At 44.8% G+C, this 17,806-nt stretch overlaps 1 protein-coding gene across 1 annotated transcript in view; it reads left to right on the top strand.

Moving 5' to 3' along the window:
- LOC144121792 (fatty acid synthase-like) overlaps positions 1–17,806 on the top strand; it is a 116,580-nt gene that overhangs the window by 64,367 nt on the left and 34,407 nt on the right. The window contains exons 13-19 of the mRNA XM_077655190.1: positions 825–1,079; positions 2,651–2,824; positions 4,836–6,060; positions 7,434–7,585; positions 9,773–9,982; positions 15,092–15,418; positions 17,627–17,746. Of these exons, the coding sequence (XP_077511316.1) occupies positions 825–1,079; positions 2,651–2,824; positions 4,836–6,060; positions 7,434–7,585; positions 9,773–9,982; positions 15,092–15,418; positions 17,627–17,746 (2,463 nt within the window). The remainder of the gene's footprint in view (positions 1–824; positions 1,080–2,650; positions 2,825–4,835; positions 6,061–7,433; positions 7,586–9,772; positions 9,983–15,091; positions 15,419–17,626; positions 17,747–17,806) is intronic.

Here is a 17,806-nt window from a genome sequence, read left to right as displayed (position 1 = left end):
GGAGAGGGGCGAGGGTTATGGTATGGTGCACGGTGATTGGTGCATTGGATCCGGTGTTTGAAGAGGGGGGGATGGGTGTCATATGGTGGTTGATAGACTGTACACGCCACGAACGCTAACTCATATAATGTTGTTTGAATCGCACTGGTCATCTTTGACTTTTTTGGCTTTCAACTTAACTGCTTTTACAACGGTAGCAATTGGTATGACATATTGAAGTTCACGGTGGCACCTGTCCGTGATGCCTTTCGCAGAGCGGCCGCTCTGAGCAGGTTGAAGACTTACCTGAGAAAATTTCATAGAGCCGCCGCACGACGTTCTAGTCGCGCTCCACGGGACAGTGGCGTCACAGCCGGCTATATGACGCAATTGCCGCAAAACTTACGTCATTCTCTCCCTGCATAGAAGGTATCCGCGCCAGTCCATTGACTAAAGCGTGCCTGAAAGAATGCGCAAGCATTTGGCCTGTGCTATCCGGAACAAAGTTCCGCAGAATTGGCGCAGCAGCGCGCTCTTAATAAGTCCTTCCATGACCCTTCAGTCAGACTAACAGCGACCGCTAATATGGCAGATTACGCCATAAACGCAAACGTTAAATTTTTGGCTCACAGAAAACGTTCACCACTGGAAATATAGCGTGGAATCACACACGGGGAATGGGGTGCAAAACATTCCGTTAAATAAGAGTGGCCAATCTATGTTCTGGTACTAAAAAGGGTCCTCCTTCCAACTCCACCTTGACTATACTGATACACATTCGCTGTTGTAAAAATTGAAGCTACAGGACATGCAGGTTTTTTAATGAGCACGGTTTTAATGCGCAGGTCCCGTACGCTTTCGCGTGAGTATCCTGCGCGCCACGGGCGACTTTGAAATCTCCGAGGCCGGCACGGTGGTGGCGAGTGGCCGTATTCGCATGGCCGATGAGGACGACGATTTTATCGACTACGCTTCGGCAGGTGATGCTAACCATGCCGCTGCTTATGAGTTGGAACTTGAAGACATCTACAAAGAGCTCCGGCTACGTGGCTATGAGTATGGCGAGTGCTTCCAGGGCATTCTAAAAGCCAACACAGAGAGTGAGTTTTCTTTAGCAATTTATTTATTATTTTCTGCTTGAAGCCAACTGCAGGTTCCATGCAATGACCGCTAGTGCTCGCTATTGGTGATCAAGTCTGTGATAGAGAGTGGTAAAAGAAGTTCTATTTTTGTAGCCGCATTTAAGGTATCGAAAATTCGAATTGCCTTTATCAGTTACATTAATTTCTCGAAATGCTTTTAACAGAGACGCATCGTGCGGCTTATTTCATTATATTCGATTTACACCTGAACCATACTGATCCAACTTGATTCGCTTTATGTGAAATAAAGACAATTCCCTCTATAGGCGGCCTTTTAATACCACGCGATAGACGCATGATCTGTTTTCTAGTAAAATTTTCTCCGCATCCGAATCACTCTATACTACTTTTCCTTGTACTTCTGTTTTTTGAGACACGATATCATGCGGTAACATGTCTCTTCAACGAAGCGAAAGCACTGACCTGCAGATTCGCCATTAGACCTCGGTCTTTGTGAGAGAGAAAATTGTTGCAACGTGGCTTGTCAGCAAAATGCATACCATACACGTGCTTCTGTCGCACTCTTGTCCCGCAATTCAAAGCGGCCCTCACAGTTTAGCACTATGTAGGCAAAACGTCATGCTCGTTGGAAATATGTATTATAAAGTGTCACTTTAGCTGTCTTGCTTATCGTGCCAGAAACGTTGGTAAGATTTTCGCGCTAATATCTAGAATAATATGTGCGTAACTGTTCTTTGCTTAATCTCAAGTCGACTCTTAATGGCCAGTCAGTGCGCCGGATAACAACAGTCTGATTACAACCAAATTCATGTAAACCGAATTCATGATTTTCTATGCCTCAGCGGTAAGAAAAAACCTAAGAGCAAATGCTCTTAGATTTGTACATAAGGAAGAAGAGTGGCAATGAAATAAAGAAAAAATAAAGACGCCTACAACGCCGGCCAACCCTCATCCCACTCATCCTTGTGAAGAGGAGGGTGGACTAATCAGCCTTTCGTATTTTTGCTGCTTCTGCTCTTAGCGTCGGCGGAACGTCTTGATCATCTTTATCATAGTACCCCTATCTTGGTCAGTTAGCCTGCACAACGAAGTCAATATACAACGAGAATATGCGTCGTGCTGCCAGACTCGTCACTGAAATAATAAGGCTTCTAAGAAGTGTTTGCCACCTACAGCGAAAAGCTGTAGTGTTGATCTTGAACAACGTGCTCTTGATCAACGTTTGCTACAACAGGGTGTCTCCGAAGGTGCATGTTATTATGTAGATAAGTTGCGTTTAAGCTCTCTCCTATCAGTGCGTCGTCGCGCACACTGCTTGCCCATGCGACACTAGAGGTACAAAAAGTTCACGCGTATGGCGGTCTGCATGCGAATACTTCCAGCCGCTGAAACAAAGCCGCCTTATATGTCCGGAGAACCCATGGTGCAGTTGCATCAAGTGTAACAGGTTTGAAATCGACATGCATAAAACCGTACCTCTCCTGCGACTAATTTTATAATGTAGTGAGAAATATTCAAATAATTTCCAGTGTTTCTCCTCTCCGCTCTTACTCCGCACTCTCGCTCAGACACGTACGGCAAGCTCAAGTGGCAAGACAACTGGGTGACCTTCATGGACACAATGTTGCAGTTTGGCATCCTGGACGCTCCTCTGCGAGCATTGCGGTTACCAACGCGAATCCAGAAATGCTGGATTGACCCTCTACGTCACGCCCAGGCTACCGAGAATCTCCAAAGCAGAGGTAATTTACTTCACAGGCAATCAGGTTCTAGACAACTGATGATTTCTGTTTTAATATCGCAGGCTGCATAAAAAGTCTCTCTAATGGTTTTGGTCTTTACAACATTGCGTGAAATGTCTTTTTTTTACTTCTTCACTCAAGTGAAAGGCGAACACCAGACCAGAAGCAATCTTAATCACTAAGCATAGGGGAAATTAACATTAGTAATTCGCCACCTTCGAACACCGTGTCCGGGAAGCTTTCTAGACTCACCTGCTTGCCTGACTCTTTGCCTGCTCTACCACGCTTGCGCCCTCTATAATCCACACTACTACCTTAAGGGATTATCCGTTGCCATTACTCCGCATTACAGGCAGTGCCTGCAAATGGAGTAAACTCACCATTAACTAGACTTTGTACCTTGATCTATTATGCTTTTTTTTTCTCTTCATGTTCGTTCTTAGCTGCACTCTCCTCAATTTCAATTAAACTGTTGATGTTAGACTGCTTGTTACTTTTCTAGAGGTGGAAAGGAGCAAAATAACGAAAATAATACTGATTTCTTTTTGACAATTGAGAGCTGCTATTCATCACCTAGAGCGCTTGGCCAATGCTCCTTTTTATTACATATTTCCATTAAAAATATTCTGGTCATATAGAAGGCCATGCATTGATCTAGAGCGCTTGCGTGGTCCACTACGCAGTAGGTCAGAGCCAGCTACCATAGACTTCTAGGATAGACATAGCTTATCTCTAAGTATGTCCTGAGTGTGCTAACTCATTGTTTCTTGAAATGGTAGGCAAAACAGCGCTGACGGACGGGACGGAAGAAGGCGAGACATGTGTCTGTGTCAGCGCATGTGTCTGTCTCGCCTTCTTCCGTCCCGTCCGTCAGCGCTGTTTTGCCTACCATTTCCACATGAACCAACCAGCCCGACTCAGCCCTCTCGTTGATTTCATTGTTTCTTGCTCGATTGGAAAAAAATGTTCCCTTGTTCTGGTGACTCGCGACCGTTTCTGGTGATGCGAAAACACATCACTGGCTCCACTGAGCAAGGATATATTTAACAGAGGCAATGATTTCTTAGGGGCACAAATTGGCTGACACATATTCCATTGAAAGAAAACGAGATAGGTTTGGGCCATCATCACTGTTTCCGTCATTTTCATGGTTATATTTGGTAGAAGTATCTGCATCACACCCGAAGTATTCAGTCACTAGGCGCCGAACTGTTGGGGAGCAGACGGCACATGTCACCCGTTCATTGCTAGAGGTGTAGACGCGCAGGCACAGGACGCGCCGCGTGTGGTGCCTACGGAGGAAAAGCAGTTGGACGTTCCACACCAGCTGCTCCTAAAGGCGAGCCATGCGCATGATAAACTGTGACAAAGCGCGGCAGGTGCACAGCAGAGTTACACAGTGACCGCTCAATCGTTGTGCGGTACACTGACGGGAGAATAGTGCGCCATCAATTTTTTATTAATTCTGTAAATGTGTTACAGTTGCCTTTGTATATAGTATTCAATACTTTACCCCACTATCCTTTCTTGCCATCTTTTTTCTCCTCAGGTTACCTCTGTATATTCTACCCCATCCCTTGTATTTCCGCCATCAGCAGATGAGGTGCTGAAGTAAATAGACAGCAGTTGCGGGCCTGCACGCAACCTTTCCTAATCTCTTTGCTGTTTAATAAACCACGACATCAAGTCAAGAAGTATCTCTATTATACGTGTGTTTTTGCGAATACTTTCCTGTTATCACGTTAATGGTCCGTGCTGAACAGTTTGATGAGCGAAAATTTTATATCCGATAAAGAATAGCTGTCTAAACAGAAACCTATATTAGCTTGTAGAAAAACAAAGGGCGGCCTTAAGAGATTTTCGCAGCATTTAATAAATAAAGTAAATGAGTTATTCCGTTTTGTAAAACCAATAATTACACGGATTTCCTTTATAGCACAAAATGCTTAGAACGTTCATGTTCTCCACTCACCCATTAAGTCTCAACTGCCGGTCACCCTTTTCTGCGCAGGATTGGATGTCGTATACGAGAAGAACCTAGCACAATGCCATGCTGGAGGCATTAGCATACAAGGCGTGAAGTCCTTCATCACTCACCGACGTGCAGTGGATCAGGCTGCGGTGCTCAGCGAGTACCAATTTGTGCCATACGTTGATAAGGAGTCCACGAGAGAGGAAAGGGGAGCCAAAGTACGGGAATACGTTGATGTCTGTAATGGCCTCGCTCGCCTGGTGCTGCAGTCAGTAGGCGAGAACAAGCCAGTTATACATGAAATATTAGAAGACTTCTGCGAGGCTCCCGAGGAAGTGGTCCTGCGATATCTTAGAAGTGTGGCCGAGGACCAAGGACTCTTGAGAGTTCTCGCTGCTGTTAAGAAGCAGGTGGACAACTCACCTTCGTCCTTAGTAACCACTGTGCAAACGGTGACGACTGCCTGCAAGGAAGACCTGGAAAAGGACCGTCTTAACACAGCGCTCTTTGAAGAGGACCCTTTGAGGCACCTCCTTGACGTCGTAGTAGAGAATACAAATGTAAAGAAGCTCCATGTCGTCGAAATAGCCGCTGTAGGAAGAGATAGCGTTCTGGCTCCTTTCGTGTCATCTGCCCTTTCTTTTACTAACGCCGTGTTGAAGTTGGACTATACTCTGGCTCACCCGTCCCCGGATAAGCTCGCTGCAGCGCAAATTCCTGAAGGAGTAAAACTAGTCGCTTGGAACCCAGCCTCTCCTGCCAAGAGCAAGTTGCCAGAAGCTGACTTGGTAGTCGCCTGGCTGCCCGTCCTTGCTCAGGGGACCATTGAACCTTTCATCGAGCTCTTGTCGACACTGTGCACAGAACACGCATTTGTGCTAGTGGCCTTTCGCACGAGCTTGACTCCAGCCGAAAAGTTCCTGTCAGCTGTAGGCGACACTCAATTCTCAGTTCACACCATTGAAGCTGTTGAGTCAATTTTACAGTCAAGTGGTTTCTGCCTAGTTGCCCTGAAATCTGACAATCTTTCAGCACTGTTGCTTTTGAGGAAGAATGAATCTCGCTCTTATGAGGCCATACCGGAAACAGTTAAGGTTAAAAGTACGCACTACGACTGGGTCGAGACGCTGAAAGCCAAAGCTCGTGACCACGAAAACAAGACGACAGGGCAAAGGCTGTGGCTGATCGCAGACGATAGCTGCACAAGCGGTGTTGTTGGGCTGGCCAACTGTCTTCGCAGGGAAGCACCAGAAATCCCCATCAGGTACTGATTATGTGCATGTTGTAGTCCACGCTTCTTTAAGTTATGATTGCTAAGTCTGCGCCTGAATAAATTAATCAGCACTAGGACTAAACATCGCCTTATAATAGGGGAAAAATACAGAGGTACCGGATATAGAGAGCGCAATGGAAAAAACCGAAATCAAACAAAATTTTGCATCTGAAGCATTATAGCATTACAAAGAGTTACACATGAGCTTAAGGAAAAACAGAGAAACTGTAAAAATGACAAGTAAACTTAAATATTTTGCGCTTTTCCTGATATTCGATTGCCGTTTATTTGCGTACCGTTTGGTTTCACTTGCCTTAACTTCATATCGGCTTGTCAGCCGATAAGTGAAAGTTGGTTGTTATCTTTTAAGCTGTATGATTTATTCTGAGGCTAAATGATAGAACTGGCTTAATTGTTGGCACCAAATAGCTAGAGATCACATCTCCTGATTCAAAATAACAGATAACCTAAGCAGTCTCCATTCATTATCACAGGCTGCGTATTACAGGCGATTCCTAAGAAAACGCCTAATACCCTTCTTTGACACCGTGGCCACTAATCCTCGTTTTCGTTACTCATCCACCACATGCGAAATGACCCAGTGGTGTAGGATGCAAGATGTGGGTGAAACGTGAATGAGACTACGCGGTAGAGTCAAACAAGAAAAGCAATGACTGCGGTTCGCAGCTTCCGTTGCACATTATGGCACTTGAGACATTTAAACTGCCGCACATAAAATTTCCTACTCAGCATTGCGCATCAGATAGAAGGCTGCCATATTATTGGAATGACTAACATAGTCAATGCAGTGTATTAAAGTCGGTTCCTTTTATAGCTGTACTCATCGCAAATTTGTTCCCCAAAATGAAAAATGGGGACCGAAATAGCCTTTAGAGAGGCGCCAGCGTCGATCTGATGGTAGCGAGCTTTCTTTCTGCAATGAAACAAATTGCGGAAAATTAACAGTCTGCTGTTTCACATTTTATAAAATAAATATTGCATCATTAAGCACAGGATGAGTTATAATTACCTAGTTCATACCTGTTATCTTTAAAGATGAAATGCCGTATTCAGTCATTACCCTTTGCAAGTGGACCGGACAACAAGATGAAGTCAGTAACGTATGAGGGCATGTGCGCATTAAATTACGCCGGTTCCAGCATTTGTAGAAGCCTATGCCCTCTGACTGACGCGCCGGCGCGGCGCGGTCACTCGACAGTCAACAAACCCACCCGATATCGTAGCATCAAAGGTGCATCATCAGCAGGAAGGTATCAAAACAACCTGACGAGGGATCTGTCTCAGCGTAGGAAGCGTCATAAGGAATGCGGTCCTCACTTTTCTGTTTTCCCACTACTTTCCAGGTGCATGTTCAATGCCAGCTTGAAGTCTGGACAATCAATTGACTTACGTCCGAATAACTCGGCCTTAAACCACATACTGGCTCAAGATCTTGTCATGAACGTCTATCGTGACGGAGAATGGGGTTCCTTTAGGCTTACTGGCACGATTTCGAGTGAGTATCAAGATTATTGTTTTTAATCTGCACCTAACGAGTAAATATTTACGCAGTGAATACGTTACCGATAAAAAAAAATTAGCGGAATTATCCTATTCGGACCTACGAAAGCAACGTATTTTCATGCACATGCATGATTCAACAATTGCGTTTTATAACGAAGAAACAAAGACGCCAACATTAAAACAAATGCAATAAATAGTATGCACTTTTGAGAACTACACAGAAAGTGGCATTCTTTTGCGAAAAAAAGCTGCTGAAATTATTTCCGGTGTGTTTGCGCTCTTCCCATAAGCTTTTCCTTCTAGCAAGTGGGAGAGTGGTGGAGCAATGACATGTGGCTGGCTACACGCAACAGTTACGGCACCGCTTGAAAAAGTTTTGTACCTTCTGGGAGCTCACAGAGCAGCCCTTGTATATATAGAAGCCACCTTCTAGTGTGCTCGGCCAGAAAACCGCAGATGTGTTCGTGAGGCTTTCATGTCTTTTTTTCTTCTTACACCGACAAGACCTAAAGGTATGGATGTCGGATGTCGAGGCTATCTACTTATTCATATTCTTCATATGCTCCCAGCCACATCAAGATAACATGCACAACTTGCCTACCTGCCTGCACGTGCGGTGTAGTCTGCAGTCAGGCATATATTTCCAAATGATCATGTGCATAGGCCAATATAACTTAGGCTTAGAGCGTCAACCTGCCCGAAATCCACTGCGGCTGTTCATCGCTGCGGTTCAACCAGGGTCAAGGAAAATTCCTGCGAAAGGAGAAATGAAGCACTGCCGACGTGATGTAGGCCAAATATCCGGACTGAAAAGTTAAGTACACGAGGATGATTAACGCAGCAGGAGGAGTAAAACTTGAAGAAATTCCCTGCTGACCCAACTGCAGCAGCCGCATGTTGTCTCAAACGCGTCGTAAAGATTATTTTCATAAAGTTTCCTTCATCCTGCAATCGCTGTGATTCCCTAAACATTTACGTAATGGAAGACACATGGCTGTCGGCGGTGGTTGGCATGCTGTCTATTCGTAGTAACGTAACAACAGTATTCTAAGAAGACTATTATTTCTTCTCATATGAGTACAAATATCACAAATGTACCGCCAGCCAGCACAGGTGGTGTATTAAACGCAAGCATCGACTACACTGCTTAGGACCCCCGCGTTAAGGCAGTGGCTGTTGCCCAGACTACCGAAAAGGGCTGCCGTCTAACCCCAGGGATGGAAGTTTTCTTATTTTAATCCGTCACGCTCCTGCTCATGGGAAGCGCTGGGATCGAGACTGGCCGAAGCTCGGGTGGTAAACGCCGTCATTGATCCCGGTAGCTTCTTATTATGCGTCTTTCCTGCATCTCTCTCAGGACTTTGTGTTTTGCTCGTTATTTCCGTAGACAGCTGTTCGTTTATCCTACTTATTTCGCACTCGTAGGATGTTGATACATGGCTTTCTACGAGTCATAAGGTGGCCGCGTTTAGGCTAACCTACTGCCTGACACCGAGAGCTGTGAGCACACCAAAGGCGCTGATGCAAAGCACTCCGCTTTTGTCTACCCTAGGAGGCAGTTTCGGAGTTACCCTACTGCCCCCCAAAAAAGTGTTATCCACGTCTGTCACAAGGCATGCGTAATACATGGAGGTGGGTTCTCTCGAACCTGTGCCATCTCGAACCTATACCATCAAGCGCCAAGTATTGAGGGTATCGCTAGCCCTGTCATTTCTTTCCGCCTGTCGATGAAGGCTTGCGAGCATTCGCTCTTGCTGAAACACACTGTTTATCTATGTGCTTGAATGGAATGTTTTACACTGTAATCACAGATTTACGTACATGGTAACTGCACTCTTTCATTACAATGTCATTAGATTCACCCAGGCTAATCGCTGAAATAATGGCCCCTATAATATAAACAGAACAAGAAGTGCACAAATGGTGCTTCGAGAGTTTGAAATCCCACTTTTTTATCTGAAATTGTGACTTACCACTTACTAATTAAATTAACAGCATAATTATGGCGCAGAAAAGCATAAAAATTGTTTTGCACCCTGCGTAGAACTGGAAACTTCATTTACATGAGTGGTCTAACTAGTTTCAAGAAATACTATATAGCCATTCCATAACCGCGTTTCCTGATTGTCCAATGGTAACCATGCGGCTGGCTTTTCTTTTTTGTTCCCGCGTTCTGTAGATCGGATCCCCAAAAGGCCAACGCAATTCGCCATCCTCAACATTGGAACTCTAGGGAACCTGTCCAGCCTGCAGTGGTACGAGTCGCCCCTGCAATATGCCTCCCCATGCAGTGCCGAAAGAAAGAACATGTGCAGCGTATATTACGCTCCATTGAATTTTCGTGACGTCATGCTCGCCACAGGAAAGCTTCCGTACGATGCTTTACCGGGTAAGCGTTTCACGTAGAAAGAGATCAGTTTATTGAAACTGTTACCACAATGAAAAGTAGTTGTCTTCCTGATGAGAAGGCGAAGGGTAACGTCCTTTTCCTTCGTCAATGCGTAAAAGCCACAGCCTTCTAAGAAGGCTCCAAAAAGCTCTCGTTTCTCCATCAGTTAGGCATGCCTTCTCGGCATGTCTTCTCGTTTTGAAGCTATAGCTTCAAAACGAAGATCGGTGCATTAACAAAATGGTAGCAATCTTGGCGACTACCACAACTGAAACATAAATTTAACTCTGTAGTAGGAATGAATTAATTGCAAAAACTCAAAGTACTGAGGGTGACTGCTACCTTCAATATACTAACTAGTTTTAGTAAATAATCAGGCATTCTGTGCCATCGAAAGGTTTTTATTTTAGAAAAGTCCCGAAGTTTACGGCCTGGCTCGGCGTGTTCTTCACGGGTGACAGGGACCAATCTGGGTGCCAGCTTTATGCACGTGCTGAGGAGGAGAGGATTGCTTGAGAACGGAGTGGGGAGTTGGAAAGCCTGGGAAACAGACTATGTAATCTGTGGACGGTGCTGGATTCTGAAGATTATGCGGCGATGGCTGCAAATGCCTGTTCTTCTAATGCTTTTCGTTTGCGCCACATGCGGCGCGAAGTCTTTGCGCATAGAGAGGGCGGAGGTTTCTCTGTGAGCGGTTATTTTTCGGAGCATTTTCACTGTGCAAAGTCGCGAGTAGCAGTGTTTCCCGGCAGTGTTTTTCGGTCTACATTAGTGGAAACGGCAAGCTTTACGCGGCTTTTTCTGATCAGGAACACCATGCCAAAGGGGACAAGGCATTCGTCGGGATCAAGGCTCACCGGAGATACCAGTTTGATGAAATGCTTGTTGTGACGGACATGGGTCGCTGTTTTTTTTTTTTGTGATCATGATATGAACTTGGGAAGTAATTCCAATAACCATCGAAGGGAGACGCACCTCATGTCGATAATTGTGTGGAAAGGGATCCTAAGTTTGGATATGTTGTACAAGTCGTAGAACGCTTGAGCAGAATCGTTGGTACCTGTCAACGGCACGTACAGCTTTGCGTCATTTTTTCAGGAAATCTTTCACGTCGGGACATTTTCTAAATTATACTGTTTTAGTTAGAGAAAAAATCCCACAATTTAGTATACGTCCTTCCTAAAGTGACAGGCAATTCTGTAAAAGTGTGCACCTTACAGACTAACTAGTGCAGGGCTCGCAAAGAGAGCTCCATAAAAATCATTTTCAGCTTGTCTTGTGAGCACTGCATTTTTGGTTCTCGCAGCACTGCAGGCAGCAGCAGATAAATACGGTATATGGTTTGTGGGGGTTTAACGTTCAAAACGACTCAGGCTATGAGGGACGCCGTAGTGAAGGGCTCCGGAAATTTCTACCACCTTGGCTTCTTTTCTAGTATTTCTAGAATTTCCTCTAAAATTTCCCTTCCATCGAAATTCGACCACCGAGGCCGGGATCGAACCCGCGTCTTTTGTGCCAGCAGCTGAGCGCCACAACCACTCAGCCATCACGGCGGCTCTCGCTGATGTATATGAAATACGCCACATCCTGACCAACAAAGGACCAAGGGGACTAAATTCAATGTTCTGTGTTGTAAAAAAGCTACAGTGAGTGTTTTTTGGCTTCCGTACTGCTGCTTTCATGTGATCAAAAGCTGAATTTTAAACATCTTTTTTTTACCGCGTTCTCACTGAACGTGATGAAGTCTAACAGCACGCACTCCCACAAATATGCACGTGCGCATGCTGTTTGGGCGTGCTTGAAATGTCGGCGGCTGTTACATGAACTGAAGAAATTGAAAATATCCAGCCTTGCACTAAACTTCGCTTGAGCATGGCATAGGGTTTTACTCTGAAACAATGACATCACTCTTAGCTATTTACTACAACAGTTCCTTCGAAATGTAGAAAAATGGTGTATTACGCTCATGACAAGAGTGCTATAAAATGGGTCCCGAGAAAAATTATACCAAATGCAGCAAAATTGGGGAAAAGACCAACCTTGTTAAATACCTTAATGTCGGCTTGTTCTACGAAGGCTTAGTAATGCCGCAAAGCTTTGTAGTGTTTATCTGTTCATGGTCAATACCGCCTCGATGCAGCTTTAACACTCTGCTTGTCAGTCGGGATACGTCCAGATTTATCTCTAATAATCGCACCCGCGCGGAACCGATTCTCTGCTGTTCGAGGCTGTTGTGGTTACCTTTCACGCTGTATCTTGAAAGTGCTCTCAGCTTTAAACTGGCCACGCCCGAGATCAGCGGGAATTCTTTTGTTCGACATCCACCGCGCACGCTTGTTGCTATCGCCGCCGCCATCGATTTCAATGTATTGTGGGCTCACGTGAGCCCAGTAAAATGTTCCGTAGTAGACCTTTTGGCGGGATAGTTGGCATATTGTTTTGAATAAATGTCGTGTGCTAAAAAATAATAAGACAGGAAACACACAACAGGACAGAAGCTCCTGTGTCCTGTTGTGTGTTTTTTTTTTTCTTCCTTTTTTTCGGCTTCTTGAGGTCGACAATTTTCATTAAGCTCATTCCAGTGCCGCAGCAATCGCCTCCTCTATCGTCTACGAGGTGGTCAACTCTATGTAATTTGAAGAAGCGGTGAATGTTTATTCGGTGTCACAACTTTTATTAGCGTACGTAAGACCATATACTGAAAGCCAAATGCGGTGGAATTCTTTTCATGCAGCTAAACACGATGGAAATTTACAGCGAAAATAAAGACGATGACACAAGGAATAACCATGGAACACACGAGCGCTGACTTGAAACAGTTTATTTCGAACCTCTGACCAGTATGTATTGCTAAACAAAAGGACCGTTATCACACACCCGCAGTAGGTGACACATTCATATGTTGACGCAAGTATAACAGCTCCTTACTAGTAAGAGCAATAGATGGCTTGGCCACGCAGGACCCACCCGACCGGTCTATCATTTTGGCCTCTATGATCTCTCGAGTCAGTTTGGAACGGTTTTGGGGATAACGAAGCAATCTTATTAAGCGGGCTGACACACGAGCTCTTCATCTAAATCACCATCATTTTCACCTTCACCGTTTTTTTTACATTTCCTACAGTGTGCGTTCAGATATCATCCTCGTCGTTCAGACACATTATTACAGTGTTCTCGGAGGCGGTTATTCAAACGCCTACCGATTGTTCTACATAGCTCTTCCCACATTTTAAAGGGAGGCTGTAGACAATGGAATGCGCAAATTCTACAAACTTTGTTCGGTACTCTGTGCACCGCTCTGCACAATACTGAAGTTAGAAAAAGTTTGTAAGAGTATCGATTGAAGTCGCCGTGATTTTCTTGAGGTCTTTTTTAGCGTCGAAACACATAAGGTTGACACCCACTTCACGGCAATTGTCTGAGAAAACGGCACTTGGCAAAAGTCCGTTGTCAATTTTCTTCAGAAAAAGTTCGACCTGTCACGCATCAGAACCTTTTCAAGACATAAACTCAGACACCGTCTTGAATTACCTCGAGTGTTCACCTCATAGAAGCCTCAGGCTTGCTCTAGTGTATCCAGGACTGTATTGATATATTCGGAATTGTAGCTTTTATGATTGAGACTGTAATGTCAAGCGGTGTGTTCTTAGAACTTCTTAGGTTTTATCTTCGATCAACTTTTATCCATTGGGAAGGCCAGACATATCTGCAGAAGGAGGGAATTTGTATCGGCTCCTGTATTGCACCTGTTCTTAGTGATTTATTTTTAGTTCATCTTCACAGAGCCCTTTGTAGCTGCCTACCAAATTTTAAATTACCCAAGATTTTTAGGTATGTTGATTTTGTAATATTCCTTGACTGCAGTTCGGACTCTTTCGAAGTACTAGCTACTAACACACTGGCCTTCTTACGTGTAGGCGTGTCGCCTCTAGAATTAACGCATGAGATGCGTTCTGACGACAGTATTCGATTTCAGGATATCAGGCTTTTATTTCGTAATGCACAGATCTACTTGAAGTACGAGCCATGCGCTAACAAACCACTAGTTCCATTCGGCTCCGCGCATTACAAACTGGTGAAGAGGGGCATTGTAGGGTTATGCTTGAACATGCGCTTTGTAAACCTGGTCCTGAGCTAATGGCTGCTAGCTTCAGTGAACAGATCCTTTGTCTTAGTGCCGCGGAAACCCTTCTTAAGCGCCTGTACTCAAAAGAGACTCGTACGTGACTACTGCCTTCAATGAGACGGATTGCTGTGATCACGTACATTCATGGCCTGTCTCATAGCTTAAAAAAGATCAGCGAACGGGGGAACATAAAAGTTGTTTTCTCTGCCCCCGATAAGCAGCACAAATTGTGCAGACCGTTCAGGTTCAGTGATGCAAATAATCCGAACTGCAAGAAGAAGCACCGAACAAAGTTCGTGGAAATTACGCATTCCATTGTCTACAACCTCTCTTTGAATGTGGGAAGAGATATGTAGGATAAAGCGGTATATGTTTGAAGGACCGCCTCCGTGAACATTGAAATAACGTGTCTGAACGGCGAGGAGAGTTTCTGAACGCACACTGTAGGAAAAGTAAGAAAAACAGTGAAGGTGAAAATGACAGCGATTCAGATGAAGAGTTCGTGTCTCAGCCCGCTTAACAAGATTGCTCTGTTATCGCGAAAAACCGTTCCCAACTGACTCGAGAGGTCATAGAGGCCGAAATGATAGACCGGTTGGGTGAGTCCTGCGTGGGCAAGCCGTCTATTGATCTTACTTGTAGAGTTGTTATTCTTGCGCGAACATACGAATGTGTCACCTACTGCGCATGTGTGATAATTTCCTGTTTTTTTCAGCAATATGTACAGGTTCGAGATTCGAAGTAAACAGTTGCAAGTCAGCGCTTGTGTAGTCCATGTGTCTTCCTTGTGTCCTCGTATTTATTTGCGCTGTACATTTCCATCATTAATCACCAGCATGCCCAGACTGCCACCTTAGTGAGCTAAACACAGATAGTCTGTGTTCTCTTTTTTATGCATGCATCCAAAGTATTCTGTTATCGAGAGCTATGTGTATCAATGCCGAAAACAGAGGGCGAGGTCAATATTTTTTATTTTTGTGCAGTAAATGTCGCCACATCTGACTGCCTCCTGGGGCTAGAGTTCTCGGGTCGCGACCGCTCAGGACGCCGTGTCATGGGACTGGTACCCAATCAGGGCATAGCGACTGTAGTGGTCAGCACCGGTCTCCAATGGGAGGTACCCGATACCTGGAGCCTGGAGGAAGCGTCCACAGTGCCAATGGCATACGCAACCGCCTACTATGCACTGCTTGTGCGAGGGAACATGCGACCGGGAGAGTCGCTGCTTGTACATTCAGGGAGCGGAGGCGTTGGACAGGCAGCAATCTCTGTGGCCCTCTCCATGGGATGCACTGTCTTCACCACTGTCGGTGGGTATGACTGCTTCGCCGGTGAATCCTACGCTGAATATAGTATATCTGCAAGGTGAAACAACAAAATGCAAGAGAGACTACTCTTTTCATAATCAGGAAATTTTCCCGTTAATTTTTGGAAAACTGCAAGTTTGCCACCTACTGCGGCTTTGCTTCAGCACCCCGCCCTGCAATGATAACCAAAGTGCTTTGCACTAAGTTAGAGAGCAGCGTATAGCGAATCTTCTCCGATGTCAACTTTGCTCTGGCCGTCTTTTTGCAAGATAAGAAACGCTAAATTTTACGATCAATTCTTCGTATACAAGCCAGGCCTCTTGCATTTTTTTCACTGCTATTTATTTATTTAACTTACGAAAGGTCATAACTTAACGCCACTGATGTCAGACCTATTTATTAACTGAAATCCGTTTTCTGCATACTCTAATGGTTGCCAAAATATTGTTCTTTGTGTTGGACATTTCTTTCATAAAAAGGTCATTCCAGTGCCGCATAAATCGCCTGCAATCGCCTTCAAATGTTAGGGAAGAATTTACGCATTGAGGACACCGTTGAAATAAAATCTTGAACTTCTTGTGAAGACTCTTCTTCGAAAGAGACTACACATACTTGAAGGTTAACTCTTGAAGGTTAGCGAAAAGCTTCCTCTTCCACTTGGAAAAAGGCTGTCTGCCCTATGCGTAATTCAGCGGTTTACTCAGACGCACCTTCCGACGCAAACTGCGTAACTCTCATTGACTGCAGCTGAATGTTTTCCAGTGTCTTTTGCGTCCTGGCATTGTATGTCAACATCTACAGTTGAAACATTGCGACTTTAGGACCTAGCATAAGTGTGCTCGTGTCTGAAGAAGTTAGTCACTGTCTTTCGGTAAAGTGGAATGCCAACCTTTGTGGTATATGCACAAAGCAAGCCTGGCTCTTTAGGCCGCTTATAAGGCTATGTGTTTTCTGACAGAGGAGAGATTTATGCTTTCGCTCATGTTCATACCTGTGTCACTGCGCAGTCAGCCGCGAGGCGAAAACATTTAACAGCCAGTCAGTTTTTGACATTGCGGACGCTTTGGTAGCATGACTCGATTCTTACAGCATTGGAGTCACTGGAAGGATCACTCTTCACTATGTCAATGAGTGCACTGGTTGAAGGTTGAATAAATACCATACTCTCATAGATCGTTACTTTCGTGTGCAACTTTGTCGTTGCAAACCCCTTCATTTAGATGTGCGCAGGGTTCGTGTGTTTTGAGAAGCATGCATATGTAAGGGACTGCTGCTATACCTAGAGATGATCTTTGAACGAATGCTTTATGCCGTTCAGTGAATCAATCAATTATTTTTTCGAGCCTCGCCATCCTCAACGCTTGCGGAATCGTAATATTGATTTAGATGTGGAACGGGATGATCGGAAGCGCTGGCGTAATCTCAGACTTTTCTTTATTGCGCTCTTTTGACAGCGGCTAAGTGAATGCAGACAATAGTTATTTCAAACCTGCCGCTTATCTATCGCAGTTATGTTGCTAACTTGAAAGCAATTTTGCGGAAATCCTCACGCTTCGTCAGTATCAACCGAGATTCTCGAGCATTGTGGGGCACTGGCGAACACGTACTTAAGAAAAGTTAGCGACAGACGAAACAATGCACTGCCTAGTGCGTGTTCGTCGCGTGTGCGCTCATTCGTCCCTTTGGTAGCATTTCCGAGAAAGTCTAACTCACGGGATTTCATGTAACAGCATGATATAGTGTAAGACCTTAATTACGTCCACTTGCAGTAATATCACATGATATCCTGCTCAGCAGTAGATATGATTACAGCGTGTGGGCTCGAATGTTAGGTTTCTTACCACTGACAATGTTTGGCATGGTATCGTATAATCCGGATGATTACGAGATCATGCAGGCCATATGGGCTCCAAGGAAGGAGCTTTCTTAGAGGCTTAGAGCTACATTGTGAGTTTCGGCTATCGAGCCTCTGAAAGCGACAATGAGTTGACTGGGAGGTGTTGTATTGGGCAGCTAGCCACCATACAAAACTCCCACTTCTAAACCACTTCTGAATATCGCAAGTGTTCCAAACATTTATCACAATATCCTGCTCATTGTTTCTGCTGCAGAGCTTCGAAGTTAGAACTACAACTTTCGCAGATATGAATGTTACGTGTAAGGACGGTATGTGAAATGGTATATCTTTTTTTGTTTTGTATATGTCGGCAGGATCCCAAGAAAAGCGAGAGTTCTTGATGCGCCGCTTCCCACAACTGAAAGAAAGAAACTTCGCCAACTCGCGCGACCTTTCGTTCGAACGGCACGTACTCAAGGAAACGAAAGGCAGAGGTAAGTAAACTTTTGCCATGAAAGTGCGGCGCAATCTGGCTGTTGACTCTGTTGACGCTG

The sequence above is a fragment of the Amblyomma americanum genome, chromosome 2, assembly GCF_052857255.1.
Source record: "Amblyomma americanum isolate KBUSLIRL-KWMA chromosome 2, ASM5285725v1, whole genome shotgun sequence".
Classification (NCBI taxonomy): domain Eukaryota; kingdom Metazoa; phylum Arthropoda; class Arachnida; order Ixodida; family Ixodidae; genus Amblyomma; species Amblyomma americanum.
Note: the sequence above shows the minus strand (reverse complement) of the source record. Positions and strands in the feature narration are given on the sequence as shown.